The sequence below is a fragment of the Copadichromis virginalis genome, linkage group LG23, assembly GCF_057382275.1.
Source record: "Copadichromis virginalis isolate Kocher_CV1m ecotype Utaka linkage group LG23, C_Virginalis_male_GT1.1, whole genome shotgun sequence".
Classification (NCBI taxonomy): Eukaryota; Metazoa; Chordata; class Actinopteri; order Cichliformes; family Cichlidae; genus Copadichromis; species Copadichromis virginalis.
Genome location: NC_140639.1, coordinates 3,464,983 through 3,484,197, shown reverse-complemented (window position 1 = coordinate 3,484,197; position 19,215 = coordinate 3,464,983). Strand labels below are relative to the sequence as shown.

The window sequence follows — 19,215 nt, the reverse complement described above, 5'->3', positions numbered from 1 at the left end:
GGTGGGATAGGCCCCAGCCCTCCCCCAAGGGACCCTAAAAGGATAAGCAGAAGATATATGTGTGTGTGTGTGTGTGTGTGTGTGTGTGTGTGTGTGTGTGTGTGTGTGTGTGTGTGTGTGTGTGTGTGTGTGTGTGTTAATAATGTCTTTTTAAAGGCTTTGTACTTCATATGTTTTTAGCTTACTACCGACTCAGTGGATTTAAATATATTATCTCCCCCTGCTGGTTGCTGGTATTGTATTTTTATACACATTAGAGGCAGCCTCAAAGACGTCCTTGGAACCTTTGTGTTAACATATGGAAAAATCACAGTTTGTTTTTATTATTTTAATCAGAATCAGAACACTTATTAATCCCTGAGGAAATTATATGGTTACAAGATAATAACAGTAACAGACTTAACTAAATTAAATAATATATTACAAACTTTACAAAACTCCAATGAAAGTGTCCTTCCATGTTCAGGAACCACACTCAACAGCGTTTCTGCACAGCCACTATACATTAGTTACCTTTTGATCTGGATTTTGCATTGAATTCTTTTCTAGCCACTTAGATGCTCTGAGGTTATGCAGTCTTTTATCGTTTTTTTTTAGTAAGATAATTAGATATAAGGCATTCAGTGAGTGCACAATTGCCAGTAATAAGTTGGACTCACTATTGATGGATGTCCCCTTTGTTTTTGATTCATAATTTTTCTGGACAGAATTTCTCGGTGCAGACTTAAGGGTTCCACCCAGGTGGCCTCAGAATTTCATCTCTGCTTTTTGTGGTTGGTGTGGCCCTGTTGGTTTCATCCAGCTTGGGCTGGAGAAGTTCACATCCAATTGTTAAACAATGAGAATGAGCATCAAAGTCTGAGGCCATGGTCCTTAGCAGCAGTAGTCACATCGACATACCACACTGTATGAGTGTACTTTTTTCTCTCTCTTTTTTCTTCAGACTCTAAACAGCTTCTCTACCATCTTCTGACAAAGTCAGTTACTTTCTCAATTATGTGTTGAAGAAATAAAATAAATAAAATGAAATCTTATTGCAGTATACCTCAAAAGAAATCAACTTCTTTGTTTTTTTTTCTCCAGGGAAAGAAACTTACCAAAGTAAGGTCAGTGTTGAAATGAAGCGTTTGTCCTGAGCTACTCCACCCTTTCACACAGTCTTTGCTGTACATTTAAATAATTTTACAAAATGTTCAGTGAGTTGTTTTGTCTTCACCAGAGCACCTAAAAATGCAAATCTATCAACTGTGAAGAATATTGCAATTTTTACACATTTTTTTTAAAATATCACTCAGCTAAGGTTGTTGTCTGTTGTCAACTCAACCTGTGAGTTACAGACTGATGAACACTATGAGCTGATTGAGTAAGACGACACAAACGTTTTGAACAGGAAATGTTTTTAAAGCCTTCTGTGGAATGACGAAATACTGGACAGTATTGGAGGGGTGGGGGGAATTCAACTGATATCCTCCAGGTTTCCTGGATGATACAAGAGAAGAACATAAAAGCAGCAAATCCAGTGCATAACACTCAGAATACTTTCATCCCTACATATGAGGCTGAAACCCACAGAGTCAAACATCTACTGTAGGCTATCAGGCATACCATTTGACATGGTGAGTGGGGTATCAATTTAAATATTGTTCTTTTTAGGGCAGATTTCAGTAAAAATCAATTCAGCTTTAATTTAATGAACTTTTTTTTTATATGATGTTTACAGAATTCCTGCTTTGGACTAATTCAGACCCATGGATATAAGAGCTCGTGGATCAACTTCGCCTTTATTTGCTTAAGTATGTATATTTAATGCAACCACACCTTTAGTTAATTAAAAAGCTTTACAAATAATTTCTAAAAAATCCATCCTTTTTTTTAAACTACATTTGCATCTAATAAATATTGCTGTTCTCTATCCTTAGTGCTGTGCATGTGGACTAGTGTAGAGTGCTGGTCTTATTTCTATTCAAACAACACAATGACATGGGAAAATGCACGAAGCTGGTGCCAGGAGCACTACACAGACATGGTGGCCATCCAGAACCAGGAAGAGATCGAGCATCTTAACAACTGGCTGCCCAAGAAAAATGGCTACTACTGGATTGGAATCCGTAAGATCAATAATGTCTGGACCTGGGTAGGAACCAACAAGCCTCTGACAGAGGAAGCAACCAACTGGGCAGAAGGAGAACCGAACAACAGCAAGAGTGACAAAAATGCAAAGATCAGTGAGGACTGTGTGGAGATGTATATTAAAAGAGATAAAGAACCAAGCAAGTGGAATGACGAGAGTTGTACAAAATCAAAGACTGCTCTGTGCTACACAGGTTAGCAAAAGTTTGGGACTAACATACTAGAGCAGCTTGTTTTAGCTGCTTCATGTTTGATATTCTTGTTCATATTTTCAATGATCTAAAAGCTTGCAATTATTTATTTGACATGTTCTTGTAGTATAATCAGTGTTGGTCAAGTTACTTGAAAAAGTAATTAGTAACTTATTAATGATTAAGTCTCCAAAAAAGTAATCCCGTTACTTTACTGGTTACTTATTTTCAAAAGTAATTAGTTACTTAGTTACTTTTGAAAAACATGATACACAACCTGAATAGGTAATACAACAATAGACCTTTCAGCCCAATTCTATTGTTTATGCATAATCCATCATATAAAATGTAATCAAATGGAAAGGCTCTTTTTAAAATTTGTTTTATTAGTTTTAATCTTTTAACTTTCTGCACATTGCATCAAGCAAAAAGTTATTTATATGCAAACATGTTTGACTTGAAGAAATTTGTTTAACATTTAAACCCATTTTCTGCACATTCCAGCACATAAAATAAACTATTTTTTTGTGTTTACACTCAGTCTTTGAAATAGATGCAAGTAAAACAGCAAAAAATAAATAAAATCAAAGACTCAGCAGTTACTGCGTTACTGCTCATCTCTGCATATAATTAAGAAGACTTATGAAAGCATGTTTGCTTTCTGCAGCGGCTTGTAAGATTGACTCCTGTTTGCATGGAGAGTGTGTTGAAACCATCAACAGCCACAAATGTGATTGCTTTGAAGGGTTTTTTGGAGACAAGTGTGACCAAGGTATGAAAAAAAATGACCGCCTAGATTAAATCATATTTTAAGTCATGTAAAGGATTTAATATCTAATTGTGTGTTTTATTTGTTTTCAGCTGTGCAGTGTAACAAAAGCGAAGTTATTGCCCCAGAAAAAGGATCCCAAAATTGCTCTCACAAGTATGGTAGTTTCACCTATGAATCCTTGTGTCAGTATTCCTGTGAGGAAGGATACAAGCTGAGTGTGCAGAAATCTCTAAGGTGTACTTCCTCAGGGAAATGGTCAGAAAAGCCACCTTTGTGTGAATGTGAGTTGGAAATCTGCAGTAACAAGATAAATGAAGAGATGAGACATTACCCAGTAGCTACTGAAATTCTGAGATGCTATATTTTATTGATTGTTATGATTTTCTACACAGTGATGGAGTCGTGGACTGATGTTTTTTCTCCTGTTGTCTACAGTGATTCAGTGTGAGAAGATGTCAGCGCCGACACATGGATCCATGAAATGCTCCGATCCTCTGGGCTCATTCAGCTATCAGTCCACCTGTACTTTTACCTGTGATGAAGGTTATGTACTGTCTGGATCTCCATCTCTGCAATGTGAAGCATCAGCAAATTGGAATGGATCCCAGCCATACTGTGTTGGTACGGCCACATGTTTTTACCTTTCATCGTTGTGTAGTTTTTGTTATTTGGAGGATGATTTGCATGATGATTAAAATAAAAGCTTTAATTTAACTCCTTCTGTTGCCTCTCTCTTTTGTAGCTGTTCAGTGCCCTGCGCTGCAAAACTTGACAAATGGCTTTGTCAGCTGTGGAGAAGATGCTGATACGAGGTTCAGCTACAAAAACACCTGCAGCTTCAGTTGTGACCAAGGTTACCATTTAGTGGGAGCCAGTAGAGTGACCTGCACATCAGGAGGTACATGGAATCAGCAGATTCCTCACTGTGAAGGTAAGAGGAACACGAAAAGTATAACCCACCATCTTCTATATCATGAGGACACGTTCAATAAAATACACATGTTTCTGTGTCAGCCATCCTTTGCCAGAATCCAGAGAGAGAAGCTCCCCTCATCATGCAGTGCAGTGAATCTGAGACTGAACTGCGACCAAACTCCACCTGCAGCTTCAGCTGTGAAGAAGGTTTTGAACTGCAGGGAGCAAACACCATCAAGTGTTCTGAGGACGGACAGTGGAATGAAAACATACCTACATGCAAAGGTCTGAAAGACTAATTATATCAATATTTACTACAAACAGTGTTTACCCATTGTAGCACTTTTATTTTAACTATGATATATTTTATTGATCTCCTTCTGTTTCCCTTTTGTAGCAAAAGGATGTCCTGCTCCAGAGGTCCCAACAAATGGTCAGATAAGCTGCAGCCCTTCTCTGTCTTCATTTCTTAGTCATGACACACCCCATCCACTTGGCATGGTTTGTCATTTTACATGTGATGAAGGACATGAGCTGCAAGGTGCACACAGCATGGAGTGTACACATCCAGGCCAATGGACCTCCAGATCACCAACCTGCACAGGTACATGTGAACCCATTTTACCTGGATTACTTGTTGTTCAAAACGTCATTTGCATGTTCAGAATCTTACGAGCACAGGTGAGATCACTTTTTTAATATGCAATATCCTCCTGTCCTTTACAACAGCTGTTACATGTTTGTTGCTTGAGGCTCCTGAAAACGGTCACATCAGTTGCTCCAGCACTGAGTCAGTTTACAACTCTCAGTGCTCCTTCACCTGTGACCAAGGCTACTCATTAGAAGGACCTGAGCTGCTGACATGTGGTCATCATGGCAACTGGACTGCAGAGAAACCCACCTGTCAAGGTAAACGAACAAATGTGAATCAAATAGAACAAGAACTTTAAATGCATGTAGCCACTAAGACTGGTGGACCTAAATCTTCACCACCACCTCTTTATACATACAAGCGACAAGGGGAGTGAGCGGGTCAGCGCTCAGGGCACAGAAACTAAGCTGGCTTCAAACACCATTTACTTTCCATAAAAAAAACACAGCCAGAGTCACAAATACAAGATAAAATTCCCCGTATACAATAAAAGTAGTGTTGCAACCCGCTAAAAACCCTGCCGGCAGAAATAACTATACAATATTAAAACAAGGCTAAATGAATGTTTTCCATATGCTAAAATTACCCTCCCATAGTCCCATAATCCCACAGTCCAGCCACACATGGGCGAATGGTCCTTATATGAAAGAGACAGGAGAGGAACTTCTCTTCCGGGATGGGGAAACTCGTCAGCAACAGACCAGGGAGGGGGCTCCTATCGCAGACCTGTCTCCTCCTGACAGCGCGTCGCCGCACAGTCCCGCCCCACTCCACACCTGAACACGGCCTCCCTCGTCTCACCGTCAGATGCAGGCAGAAGGGCATCCCTGCCCTGTTGTGCATTGCAGCCATCGCCACCCACTGTTGCCGTTCCTGCATTGGGAGTGGCTCGCCGAACGACTCGCGGCACCCCACAGTCAGGCAGCAGTTCCTTCCACACACGTGCGGGCTTGCACGCGCTCCTTTTTCTCCTGCCCACCTTTCGTGCGTCACTCTCTCTTCTTTTGTCTCTGCGCTCACCATCCCCTTTAACAGGTCAACCTGGCGGCTGATAGGCCACCTTGGGGAACGCCCCCACCTAACAGGTGCCTACAATTGTCTGTTTAGTCCACAGTGGGTTAAAGGAACATGGTATAACGTTAACACAAATATAAACATGAGGATAAAACCATGCAGTATAAATATCAATAAACAAACATGCAATATAAATATCCCAATAAAATCATGCAAATAAAATCAACACTATGTACCAATACACAGATTGATAAAACATAAAAACACAAATTTCCGCTGTGTGACATGCACACTTACACACTTTTTACTTCAAAATGTTCACATTAGTCATATTTCATAATGTTTGTATTGCTCCCTCTTTATAACCCACCCATTTTCTATATAATGTGGACATTGTGGAGAACGATTAATACCTTGGAGTACACTTAGACAATAAACTGGACTAGGTTAAAACACCACTACACTTCACAGGAAGGGCCAGAGTTGTCTCTATTTTCTGGGGGGTCGGAGGTCTTTCAACATCTGTCGGACAATGTTTAGAACTTTCTATGAGACTGTTGTGGCCAGTGCCATCCTCTATGCTGTTGCATGCTGGGGCAGCAGGTTGAGGGTCGCAGAAGCCAACATACTAAAAAAACTGATCTGCAAGGCCAGTAATGTTGTGGGGATGGAGCTGGACTCCCTTAGGGTGGTGTCTGAGAGGCGGATGTTGTCCAAGATAAGGACAATGCTGAATAATACCTTCCACCCACTCCATGACGTGCTGGCTAGTCACCGGAGCACATTTAGTGAGAGACTGAGATTACCAAAGACTACCACTGAACAACACAGGAAATCATTCCTGCCTGTGGCCATCTCCTTGTACAACTCTTCCATCTAATACACTGTGAAACTGCAATAGCTACACCCTTTTTGCACACGCTCAGTAAAATACCAAAGTAAAATAGCAAATAAAATAACAAATGACAAAGTTTACAGGTTAGTCAAATGTCAGTTATATATATTCCACCCCTGTAATATTCTTCATATTTATAATTCAGTGATTGTATTTATTAATGCTATTTCTTAAATTTGTAAACTCTGTAACATATTGTATTAATTAAATAGTTTAGTCTGTTACTGTTACTGTCTTGGAGCAACTGTAACCCACGTAATTTCCTTAGGGATTATTAAAGTAGTCTGATTCTGATATATAATGAGGACACATTCAATAAAATACACATGTTTCTGTGTCAGCCATCCTTTGCCAGAATCCAGAGAGAGAAGCTCCCCTCATCATGCAGTGCAGTGAATCTGAGACTGAACTGCGACCAAACTCCACCTGCAGCTTCAGCTGTGAAGAAGGTTTTGAACTGCAGGGAGCAAACACCATCAAGTGTTCTGAGGACGGACAGTGGAATGAAAACATACCTACATGCAAAGGTCTGAAAGACTAATTATATCAATATTTACTACAAACAGTGTTACGCCAGTTTTTTTTTTTTTGATTGATTATGTCATGACATATTAGTAATATTTTACTCTTTTGTTTCCCTTTTGTAGCAAAAGGATGTCCTGCTCCAGAGGTCCCAACAAATGGTCAGATAAGCTGCAGCCCTTCTCTGTCTTCATTTCTTAGTCATGACACACCCCATCCACTTGGCATGGTTTGTCATTTTACATGTGATGAAGGACATGAGCTGCAAGGTGCACACAGCATGGAGTGTACACATCCAGGCCAATGGACCTCCAGATCACCAACCTGCACAGGTACATGTGAACCCATTTTACCTGGATTACTTGTTGTTCAAAACGTCATTTGCATGTTCAGAATCTTACGAGCACAGGTGAGATCACTTTTTTAATATGCAATATCTTCCTTTCTTTTACAACAGCTGTTACATGTTTGTTGCTTGAGGCTCCTGAAAACGGTCACATCAGTTGCTCCAGCACTGAGTCAGTTTACAACTCTCAGTGCTCCTTCACCTGTGACCAAGGCTACTCATTAGAAGGACCTGAGCTGCTGACATGTGGTCATCCTGGCAACTGGACTGCAGAGAAACCCACCTGTCAAGGTAAATGAGCAACAACAGATCAAATGGTACACAAAATGTAAATGTGCACACTTACAAATCTCTGTTCAAAAGTTCACATTATTCACGTTTTACAATGTTTCCACAGCTCCTGCTCCAGTAGCTGCAGTTACCGTTGGTGTGGCAACAGGGGGCACTGCCTTGTTATCTGGTGTGTTTATGGCTTTGTGGCTCTTGAAAAAAATGAAGAAGAAAGCTGACGCATATGAGCTGAGCAGGTAAGAGAAGGATTCACCTCTTTGTTTCCTTCATCTTTCTTTTGAAGTTTGTTGTGTTCTCTGCTGTGTTTCTGAATATGTTGACTTTGAAAAAACTGAAGACCAAATCAGTTATGTATGAACTCAGCAGGTTAGGTTTCACCTCTTTTCAAAACTGTTTTTTAAGTTTGTTGAATTTAGTTGCTCATATTCTTCTCTCTTTTATTACAGCAACTCTGACATAGAGGCTCCTCTACAGAGCTACAAAAAGCAGTGACAGCCTGATGTAGAAGACATTTCTGTTCTTTGTAGACAACTACAGACAGTATATATTTCAAAACAGCAATGTGAAAATATGAATCATATATACTAATTTAAAAGGAGTATAAAATAAGTAAACCCAGTGTCACAAGAAGTGAGCGGATGTGACATTTGCAGATTATATTATAGGCTTGATCATATTTGGCTGAATTTTTCAAACAAAATGTGCTGACATATATTTCCTCCAAAAGGGAGTTTTAAATTGAACATATTGTTCTACAACTTAATGCAAATGCTGGGAAGGTGGCATTATCCATGTTTTTGTAAATATTATATAGCATCGTGTGAATCTTGTGTGTATAACGTTGTGTTTTGTTAAGTTACCATTACACTTTAAAACTGATATGTTATATTTTCAGTCCTAGATGGTTGGAAATGTTGTGGTATACATGAAAAACTAAGAAGAATTCATTTAAAAAAAAATCATCCAGAGAACATTTTGTTACATATTTTATTTTTTAATTCCTTGTTCAGCATATTGCTAATTAAAAATGAATTGGACACTTATCCTTATCTTTGGTGGGTTTTAATGCCAACACTAGCAAAATGTGTGGCTGCTGGGGAAAGATTAGGACAATAATAAGTTGGAACTCTGTCACATCTTCCACTTAATTATTACATTAACAGCTGTTCTGAATGTTTCCAGGTAGTTGTTGGCTGAGACAACTCAGTTCTAAACATATTATTACTCTATCAAAACAATGAACTGAACCCAGGCCAGGCAGTGGTGCCAGATCCACAGTCATGGCGGTGATCCAAAACTAAAAGAATTACTACCTAGTCTCCATCCTACCACAGAAATATTGTTTCTTGTATTTCTTGACTGTATTCATCAGAAACCCCACGAATAAAAGTTGAACTTAGACTGGAAATAACAACACATTGGCAGGTTATGTTGTGTGGCAGGTAGGATGTAGGACCCAAATACAGGACTCACAGACACGAAAGGATGAACTCAAAAAGGAAGCTTTGTTGCACTGTAGCAAACACATACTAGAAACAAAATTCAAAAGCAGAAAACTAGAAACTACGGACAAGGAACATAAACACTAGGAAACTAGAAACTGGGACGCTAGAAACTAGGTGCAAGGAAACACAAAGCACATGGAAGTGGTACAACACAAGAAAAGGGAATGGAAAACACAGGGCTTAAATATACAAGGGAGTAATGAGAGAATGGGAAACAGGAGGGAACCACAGCTGGGACTAATAAGACATAATGAGACAAGGGGAAGCACTGACATAGGACACAGACTTTCAAAGTAAAACAGGAAACACGAGAAAATCACAAAGACGCAGACCCTGAGACCAAAATCCTCGGACTAAAAATATAACACAAGCAGAACCAAAACCCATGAATAACAATAATCAAAGAATTGAACTAAAACACACACAAAACACTGGGCCACAGACCCGGTACCGTGACACACATGGACCAACCGGTGTCGGGGTCATTACTCAAAAAACAGTAATGAATTATATATTATTTGTTTCTCTTCTGAAAAGTAATTCAGTGCATTACTTAATTACATAATTCATATGGACTTGATCTGGCTATTGCTCAAAGCATCCTAAAGTCATGCACTCTTCGATGATTTTTACTTTAGCTAGATAAATAGTCTGATATAAGCCATTTCATTTGTGCGCAAATGTTGCCAAAGTTTGTTTTGTGTGCCAATTATTTGTAGTCAACATCAGTGGGTGTTGGATTCAGCCAAAGCAGCTCTTTTTGTTACCAATTCTGTTCATAATTTTCATGGACAGAATTTCTAGGTGGAGCCTAGTAGCTGAAGGTTTCTTCCAAGGTGGCCTCAGGATCTCATCTCTGCTTCTTGTGGGTGATGTAGTCCTGCTTTCTTCATGAGGTGGTGGTCTTACACTGGAGCAGTTCATGGCCAAGTGCGAGAATAAGATTGAACTCTTCCAAGTCTGAGTCATATGGCCCTGAAAAAGCCTGAAAACAGTTGAGTTTCCACTTTGGGTTAATGTTGAGTTGCTGCCCATAGTGGAAGACCTTTAATATCACAGAAGTCTTGTTCACAGGTTAGAGGAGAGGGAAGAGGGAGATTGACAGATGGATTTGGATCATGGCTACAGTGATGTGGACACTGCACTGCATGGTGAAGGGAGAGCTGTCCATAAAAGCAAAGCTGTCAGTTTACTAGTCGATCTATGTCCCCACCCTAAACTATGGTTATGAGCTTTGCAGTCCTGAATTTTTTCTTGCTATTTTCCTAGCTGCCATCACGTGTGACAACACTGGGCTCTTGCTTGTGCAGGTAGTAAATTAAAATTTTAGATATAGTTAGATATAGCAGTAAATACTAACAAAAATCAAGGCTGCTACATTGATTCCAATTCTATAAAATCATTACAGTTTATTATTACCAATGACCAGAGCAGTAGCACTACTACCACATACTTATATCACATTCAAAATGCCCATCCAAAGAGTGGTACATGCAGCAGCACATTGGTACTTTTAGTACAATACATTACAGATGGTACATCACTTGTTTTTGCCCTCAACTGTGGAATTTTCCACTCTGCTTGTCCTGATAACAGATACCATAACTGCTCAAGTGAAAATTGAGAAACACTGAAAACAAACTGTCTGAGCTTCAACCATTTAATGGTTTGACTTATTGTTTCTTTGCTTTCCAGTAAATCCTTCTTCTTATTATTATTATTATGAAATTATTATGATGGCAGTAGTAGTGTCAGACTGATATACCATGCTTTATGACTGCATGATAAAAATAAGAGGTTTATTTTGGGGGGATTTTGTCTGATACGTTGCAGCTGTAAAGGCTCTGTTTAATATGTTGTAAATTATGTAATTTCCTACACCATCTCTTTATCAGTATATGTTATATACAATATTTCTGTACAGTCCTTTCAAAAATAAATGTGAATAAATACAATATAAATATCATGGTACTTTGTGTCTGTGTGTTTATGTGTCTTCAGAGTGCTATTGGTGGTTGAGTGACACCCTTCCTGGAAGGAAGCTGTGGAAGAAATGATATTACAATGATGATCATTGGCGAAGTCCCTGGTGGGAAGATAATACTGTTTTGCCATTTGGTGGAAACATCATCACACCAAACCCAAACCCCATATTCATAACCCTAGCGATAGCCCCATGACCCTAACCCTAATGATGTTTACATCCTAACCCTCAACCCTAACATTGAACCTTTGTTGGATGTTTTCCTGAGTGGACAATAGCAGGGTGTTTTTTCCATGTTGCAAAACTATGACGTCACAAAAATATGATTAGTAACTTGCAGTGTTAAACCTGGACCAACATTAATTATGGTGATGCAGGAACAACACCAACATGAGGATATCAGATACATCATCATCAGATTGCACCTAATGAGGTTCCAAACTGGGTACCTGCAGAGCCAGATAACATACCCTTTCAGGACTGTGTGGAGATACATTGCAAGGAAGAGATAAATGGCCTGTATTTGTATAGCACTTTACTAGTCCCTAAGGACCCCAAAGCGCTTTACACATCCAGTCATCCACCCATTCACACACCGGTGATGGCAGCTACATTGTAGCCACAGCTACCCTGGGGCGCACTGACAGAGGCGAGGCTGCCAGACACCGGCGCCACCGGGCCCTCTGACCACTACTAGTAGGCAACAGGTGAAGCGTCTTGCCCAAGGACACAGCGACCGAGACTGTCCAAGCCAGGGCTCGAACCGGCAACCTTCCGATTACAAGGCGAACTCCCAACTCTTGAGCCACGATCACCCCAAGAGAGACATAACCAAGTGGAACAATGAGAAATAAATGCAGTAACAAGAAAGAATCTGTCGCTACACCTTTTCCTTTCCCGAAGCTCTTTCCTGACTGTTATTTTAGCATTTATTACTTTTAGGTTGTAAATTGCAATCTTGTGCAAACATTAGTCCTTTAGTGTTATTGCATACTGTATGGAAACCATGTGAAAATACAACTGTCAGCGTCATTCTAGTTTCCAAGGATTGTTGTTATATTTCTGAGTTGCACAAACCACTAACCGCACAAAATTACTAACTTTTTATTCTTAGTTTGTCTTTTTATGTGCCACAAAAAGTGATATGCTGTTTTTCGTAAACTGGAACACATTAAAAAATAACAGCTCTTGATGTTCTCCCACTCCCCCAGTCCATTCTCTGGTAGCGTAAATTTATATCCATTTCACAAAGTTTTATATTGTAGATTCTTCAAAATAGCCACCCTTTGATCTGATTACTGCTTTGCACACTCTTGGCATTCTCTCGATGAGCTTCATGAGGTCGTCACCTCAAATGATTTTCCGACAGTCTTGAAGGAGTTCCCAGAGATGCTGAGCACTTGTTGGCCCTTTTGCCTTCCTTCTGCGCTCCATCTCATCCCAAACCTTCTCGATTGAGTTTAGGTCAGGTGACTGAGGAGGCCAGGCCATCTTGCGCAGCACTCCATCACTCTCCTTCTTGGTCAAATAGCCCTTACACAGCCAGGAGGTGTATTTGGGGTCATTGTCCTGTTAAAAAATAAATGATGGTCTAACGAAACGCAAACTGGATGGGACTGCATGTTGCTGCAGGATGCTGTGGGAGCCACGCTGGTTCTTTTTGCCTTTAATTTTGAATTAATCTCCAACAGTGTCACCACCATACCACCCCTACAACATCACTCCTGCATGCTTCACAGTGGGAACCATGCATGTAGAGACCATCCGTTCACCTTTTCTGTGTCACACTGTTTGCGACTGCACTTGGGGACATATTCAAATGACTGACTGACTGACTTCCAGTTCTTAAAATAATGATGGACTGTCATTTCTCTTCATTAGCTGATTGGTTCTTGTCATAATATGAATTCCGATTTTCCAAATAGAGCTGTCAGCTGTGTACCAACCTGACTTCTGCACAAGCCAACTGATGGTCCAAACCCCATTAAGAAGGCAAGAAATTCCACAAATGAACCCTGACAAGACACACCTGTGAAGTGAAAAGCATTTCAGGTCACTACATCATGAAACTCATTGAGAAAAGGCCAAGGGTTTGAAGCGCTGTCAACAAAGACTTTCAGAAAACTAAAATATAAGACATATTTGGAGTTATTTATAGATTTTTTCTTTGCTGCATAATTCTATATATCTTGCTTCAGATATTTGATTTCAGCATGCATCTACAATGTAGAAAGTAGGGAAAATAAAGAAAAACTATTAAAATGAGATGGTGTGTCCAAACTTTGACTTTTGTAGTGTGTATGTATATATATTTTTATAAACCTGAACCAAAGAACCGACCTCTTTCTCAAATTAATATATTTTCTTTTTATTTTCATCTTCGGCAATTCCATGCAAACCTTTCCCCATCCAGATCAAGGCTCTAACCATTGTTTTTATCTGTTTGGGTCTAAAGGTCTAATCTTTTCCTGCTTTTTGGCTTTCTGTTGGTGGGCACACCCCAACTCATCTATCAAGCCAGCAGACCTTGGAGCTATTCTCTTCCTCTACATTAATGTACGGCAACAGGAAACTGATAATTTTTAAAAACTAATATTTCAGATGTCGAAGTTTAAAAAAATAGTTTTGACTGTTTATCATCGTTACACAGTGTCTAGCTTAGAAACACAACAATTTCAGTGGGAGTAGCATGAACATGCAGTCACCCCATTTGTCACCCCGATTAGCTGCATTGTTGCAGAGCCAAGTAAGCCCCATCTCACCCTAAAAGTCAACCTGGGAGTTCAGTACTGAGAACGACCAGCCAATGCTTTTGTGCAGGAAATGTTTTTAAAGCCTTTTGTGGAATGGAGCAGTATTGGGGGGGATTCCATGGAAACCTTCCAGGTTTCCTGAATGACACTAGAGAAGCGTATAAAACCTGGAAATCCAGTGCATAACGCAGAGAATCATCCCTACACATACTAAGGCTGAAAGCTAGAGAATCAAGTGCCTTCTGGAGTTTATCAGGCATATCATTTAAAATGGTGAGTGGAAGGGATATCAATTTAAATATTATTCATTTTAATGTAAATTAATTTGGTTTTAATTTAATGCACCTTTAAATTATTTTTACAGGATTCCTTCTTTGGACTAACCCATGGATATAAGAGCTCTGCCTCATGGATCAACTTCGCCGTTATTTGTTCAAGTATGTACATTTATTGCCAGAAGAGCCTTGAGCGTCTCAATAAAAAGTTTTAGAACCAGCTAGAATAGGATTGCCCTGTGTTCACTGTACATGTATGACAAAATTGTGGGTGCTCCACACCAAGTGTGCAGGAATAAAATATAAATAGTAAGACAGCAAAAATAAACAACAAATAAGAGAAATTTATACAGGATGACGAATATATACGGGAGGGACAAAGGCACCCAATACTAAAAACACTCATTAGAGAGCAAATTAGTTAATAGAATTTTTTTAAATCTCTCCTTTTCTCCCCATTTACATCTACTATATGTCACTGTCTCTATTTAAGTGCTGTGCATGTGGACTAGTGTAGAGTCTTGGTCTTACTTCTACTCGGACAACGCAATGACATGGGATGATGCACGAAGCTGGTGCCAGGAGCACTACACGGACATGGTGGCCATCCAGAACCAGGAGGAGCTTGAGCATCTTAACAACTGGCTGCCCAAGAAAAATGGCTACTACTGGATTGGGATTCGTAGGATTAATAATGTCTGGACCTGGGTAGGAACCAACAAGCCTCTGACAGAAGAAGCAACCAACTGGGCAAAAGGAGAACCGAACAATAACGAGGGTGACAAAAACACAGGCATGCATGAGGATTGTGTGGAGATGTATATTAAAAGAGATAAAGAACCAGGCAAGTGGAATGACGAGAGATGTACAAAATCAAAGACTGCTCTGTGCTACACAGGTGAGCAAAAATCACACTCTTGAAAAACTAATTTTTGCTGCTGTGTTGCTGTTCTTTAATAGGTGATCTACTGATCTGAAAGTTAAAAATGATGTTTCTGACATATTGTTTTAGTATATTTACCAACCTTTATAGAAGTACCTCTGCTTTTTCCAGCGGCTTGTAAGACTGACTCCTGTTTCCACGGAGAGTGTGTTGAAACCATCAACAGCCACAAATGTGATTGCTTTGAAGGGTTTTTTGGACACAAGTGTGACCAAGGTGAGAAAAAATCTGATAGCGTAGTTTAAATACATATTTTAAGTCATGTAAAGGATTTAATTAATATCCAACTGTGTTGTTGTTTTTTTGTTGTCAGTTGTGCAGTGTAACAAAGGTGAAGTGGTTGTTCCAGATAAAGGACATGTAAATTGCTCTCACAACTATGGCAGTTTCTCCTATGACTCCTTGTGTCAGTATTCCTGTGAGGAAGGATACAAGCTGAGTGTGCCAGGACCTTTGAGGTGTACTTCCTTAGGAAAATGGTCAGAAAAACCCCCTACATGTGAAAGTGAGTTTAAGTATTAATAGCTTATAATATTGCTACTACTTTTTGTTACTTTTATTATTTTCTACACAGTGATGGAGTCATGGACTGATGTTTTTTTTCCTGTTGTCTACAGTGATTCAATGTGAGAAGATGTCAGAGCCGACACATGGATCCATGAAATGCTCCGATCCTCTGGGCTCATTCAGCTATCAGTCCACCTGTACTTTTACCTGTGATGAAGGTTATGTACTGTCTGGATCTCCATCTCTGCAATGTGAATCATCAGCAAATTGGAATGGATCCCAGCCATACTGTGTTGGTACGGCCACATGTTTTTACCTTTCATCGTTGTGTAGTTTTTGTTATTTGGGGGATGATTTGCATGATGATTAAAATAAAAGCTTTCATTTAACTCCTTCTGTTGCCTCTCTCTTTTGTAGCTGTTCAGTGCCCTGCTCTGCAAAACTTGACAAATGGCTTTGTCAGCTGTGGAGAAGATGCTGATACGAGGTTCAGCTACAAAAACACCTGCAGCTTCAGTTGTGACCAAGGTTACCATTTAGTGGGAGCCAGTAGAGTGACCTGCACATCAGGAGGTACATGGAATCAGCAGATTCCTCACTGTGAAGGTAAGAGGAACACGAAAAGTATAACCCACCATCTTCTATATCATGAGGACATGTTCAATAAAATACACATGTTTCTGTGTCAGCCATCCTTTGCCAGAATCCAGAGAGAGAAGCTCCCCTCATCATGCAGTGCAGTGAATCTGAGACTGAACTGCGACCAAACTCCACCTGCAGCTTCAGCTGTGAAGAAGGTTTTGAACTGCAGGGAGCAAACACCATCAAGTGTTCTGAGGACGGACAGTGGAATGAAAACATACCTACATGCAAAGGTCTGAAAGACTAATTATATCAATATTTACTACAAACAGTGTTACTCCAGTTTTTTTCTTTGATTGATTATGTCATGACATATTAGTAATATTTTACTCTTTTGTTTCCCTTTTGTAGCAAAAGGATGTCCTGCTCCAGAGGTCCCAACAAATGGCCAGATAAGCTGCAGCCCTTCTCTGTCTTCATTTCTTAGTCATGACACACCCCATCCACTTGGCATGGTTTGTCATTTTACATGTGATGAAGGACATGAGCTGCAAGGTGCACACAGCATGGAGTGTACACATCCAGGCCAATGGACCTCCAGATCACCAACCTGCACAGGTACATGTGAACCCATTTTACTTGGATTACTAGTTGTTCACAACTTCATTTGTATGTTAATGACATGAAAGTCACATCTTTCTGTCCTTTACAACAGTTGTTCGATGCCCGCTGCTTGAGGCTCCTGAAAACGGTCACATCAGTTGTTCCAGCACTGAGTCAGTTTACAACTCTCAGTGCTCCTTCACCTGTGACCAAGGCTACTCATTAGAAGGACCTGAGCTGCTGACATGTGATCATCATGGCAACTGGACTGCAGAGAAACCCACCTGTCAAGGTAAAAAACAACAACAACAACGGATTAAAACAAACAACAAATTTGAGATATAAAAGCTTCACATTATTCCCATTTAATAATGCTTTTATAGCTCCCTCTCTATAACCCACCCATCTTCTATACAATGAGGGCACATTCAATAAAATACACATGTTTCTGTGTCAGCCATCCTTTGCCAGAATCCAGAGAGAGAAGCTCCCCTCATCATGCAGTGCAGTGAATCTGAGACTGAACTGCGACCAAACTCCACCTGCAGCTTCAGCTGTGAAGAAGGTTTTGAACTGCAGGGAGCAAACACCATCAAGTGTTCTGAGGACGGACAGTGGAATGAAAACATACCTACATGCAAAGGTCTGAAAGCATAATTATATCAATATTTACTACAAACAGTGTTACTCCAGTTTTTTTTTTTTTTTGATTTATTATGTCAAAATATGTTAATAATATTTTCCTATTTTCTTTTTGTAGCAAAAGGATGTCCTGCTCCAGAGGTCCCAACAAATGGTCAGATAAGCTGCAGCCCTTCTCTGTCTTCATTTCTTAGTCATGAGACACCCCATCCACTTGGCATGGTTTGTCATTTTACATGTGATGAAGGACATGAGCTGCAAGGTGCACACAGCATGGAGTGTACACATCCAGGCCAATGGACCTCCAGATCACCAACCTGCACAGGTACATGTGAACCCATTTTACCTGGATTACTTGTTGTTCACAATTTCATTTGCATGTTCAAAGTGACATCTTCCTGTCCTTTACAACAGCTGTTACATGTTTGTTGCTTGAGGCTCCTGAAAACGGTCACATCAGTTGCTCCAGCACTGAGTCAGTTTACAACTCTCAGTGCTCCTTCACCTGTGACCAAGGCTACTCATTAGAAGGACCTGAGCTGCTGACATGTGATCACCATGGCAACTGGACTGCAGAGAAACCCACCTGCCAAGGTAAATGAGCAACAACAGATCAAAGGGGAAAGCAAAAGTTCACACTATTCACATTTCACTGTGTTTCCACAGCTCCTGCTCCAGTTGCAGCAGTCACTGTTGGTGTAGCCACAGGAGGGATTGCCTTCCTCTCTGGTGTGGCTATGGCTATGTGGATCTTTAAAAAACTGAAGAAATCAAACAAGTTTGAACAGGTTAGAAAAGAATTTACCTCGTTTAAATCATATATGTGTCTTTTGGGGTTTTCTGATTTTTCCTCTTTTCTCTTTTATTACAGCATCTCTGACATAGAGGCTCCTCCACAGAGTTTCCAAGAACAGTATTGACAGCCTAATATAGCAAAAACGTGCTATAATAGAAAACTACAGATGGTTTTACACATTATGTGTAAATTATCATTGTAGTGCATAGCAGCAAATAATTTGATATAGAATTCATGTAATATTTATTTTCTTAAAAAAGCATTATTTTTTAAGGTGGTGTGTGTGTGTGTGTGTGTGTGTGTGTGTGTGTGTGTGTGTGTGTGTGTGTGTGTGTGTGTGTGTATCCCAAACTCTACAGTCTGTTGATAATGAGGGCCCTGTGCGCTCCCTACTACACCTAGATGATCCAGTAATTGCTTTTCCTCCTCTGCATTTATCATCATCTGCCTGTCCTGTCATGATAGCTGAGTGTGTGTGTGTGTGTGTGTGTTCTATTTTTTGACTTTGTTACTGTAACACTTCAAATTTGATGTTTTTTATCTGCTGTTTTCTATGTTCGAAAATGTTCTGATATTCATTTGAAAAAAATATACGGAGGACTAATAAAAAAGTTCAGCCAGTTGTGTCAGTGTCACCACACTGGTAGGAATGCTTAGCCAAGCAGGATGTGTAGTAGTGGGATGTGTAATAGCCTTCTGTGGAGCCAGCCTTCATAGATTGACTCATGATTTCTATCATAAACCAATCTAGTTTCCCAGTTTCAGCCATGACCTTCTACAACCTTCTGGGTTTTTTTTCAGGGGTTGAGGAAGGATGTGTTTTGAAAAATTCCCAGATCTCTTGCCAAAACATCGACCTTTCCATCATAAACTTCATGACAAAGCAGAATAAACATA

At 39.9% G+C, this 19,215-nt stretch overlaps 2 protein-coding genes across 2 annotated transcripts; both read left to right on the top strand.

Moving 5' to 3' along the window:
• Positions 1 to 1,558: 1,558 nt before the first annotated feature.
• LOC146679997 (E-selectin-like) lies at positions 1,559 to 10,022 on the top strand. The gene is made up of 15 exons (XM_085447596.1): positions 1,559 to 1,616; positions 1,721 to 1,793; positions 1,920 to 2,324; positions 2,989 to 3,093; positions 3,183 to 3,374; positions 3,529 to 3,714; positions 3,836 to 4,024; positions 4,108 to 4,293; positions 4,406 to 4,612; positions 4,738 to 4,917; positions 6,911 to 7,096; positions 7,217 to 7,423; positions 7,549 to 7,728; positions 7,835 to 7,964; positions 8,175 to 10,022. Exons 1-15 carry the CDS (start codon positions 1,614 to 1,616, stop codon positions 8,218 to 8,220), a joined length of 2,475 nt encoding a protein of 824 aa, XP_085303722.1. The 5' UTR covers positions 1,559 to 1,613; the 3' UTR covers positions 8,221 to 10,022.
• Positions 10,023 to 14,176: 4,154 nt separating this feature from the next.
• On the top strand, positions 14,177 to 19,086 carry LOC146679996 (E-selectin-like). Its single transcript, XM_085449086.1, has 15 exons — positions 14,177 to 14,243; positions 14,335 to 14,407; positions 14,739 to 15,143; positions 15,300 to 15,404; positions 15,502 to 15,693; positions 15,806 to 15,991; positions 16,113 to 16,301; positions 16,385 to 16,570; positions 16,689 to 16,895; positions 16,993 to 17,172; positions 17,338 to 17,523; positions 17,641 to 17,847; positions 17,937 to 18,116; positions 18,189 to 18,310; positions 18,394 to 19,086. The coding sequence occupies exons 1-15, from the start codon at positions 14,241 to 14,243 to the stop codon at positions 18,400 to 18,402; spliced, it is 2,430 nt and encodes an 809-aa protein (XP_085305212.1). The 5' UTR covers positions 14,177 to 14,240; the 3' UTR covers positions 18,403 to 19,086.
• The last annotated feature ends 129 nt before the right edge of the window (positions 19,087 to 19,215 follow it).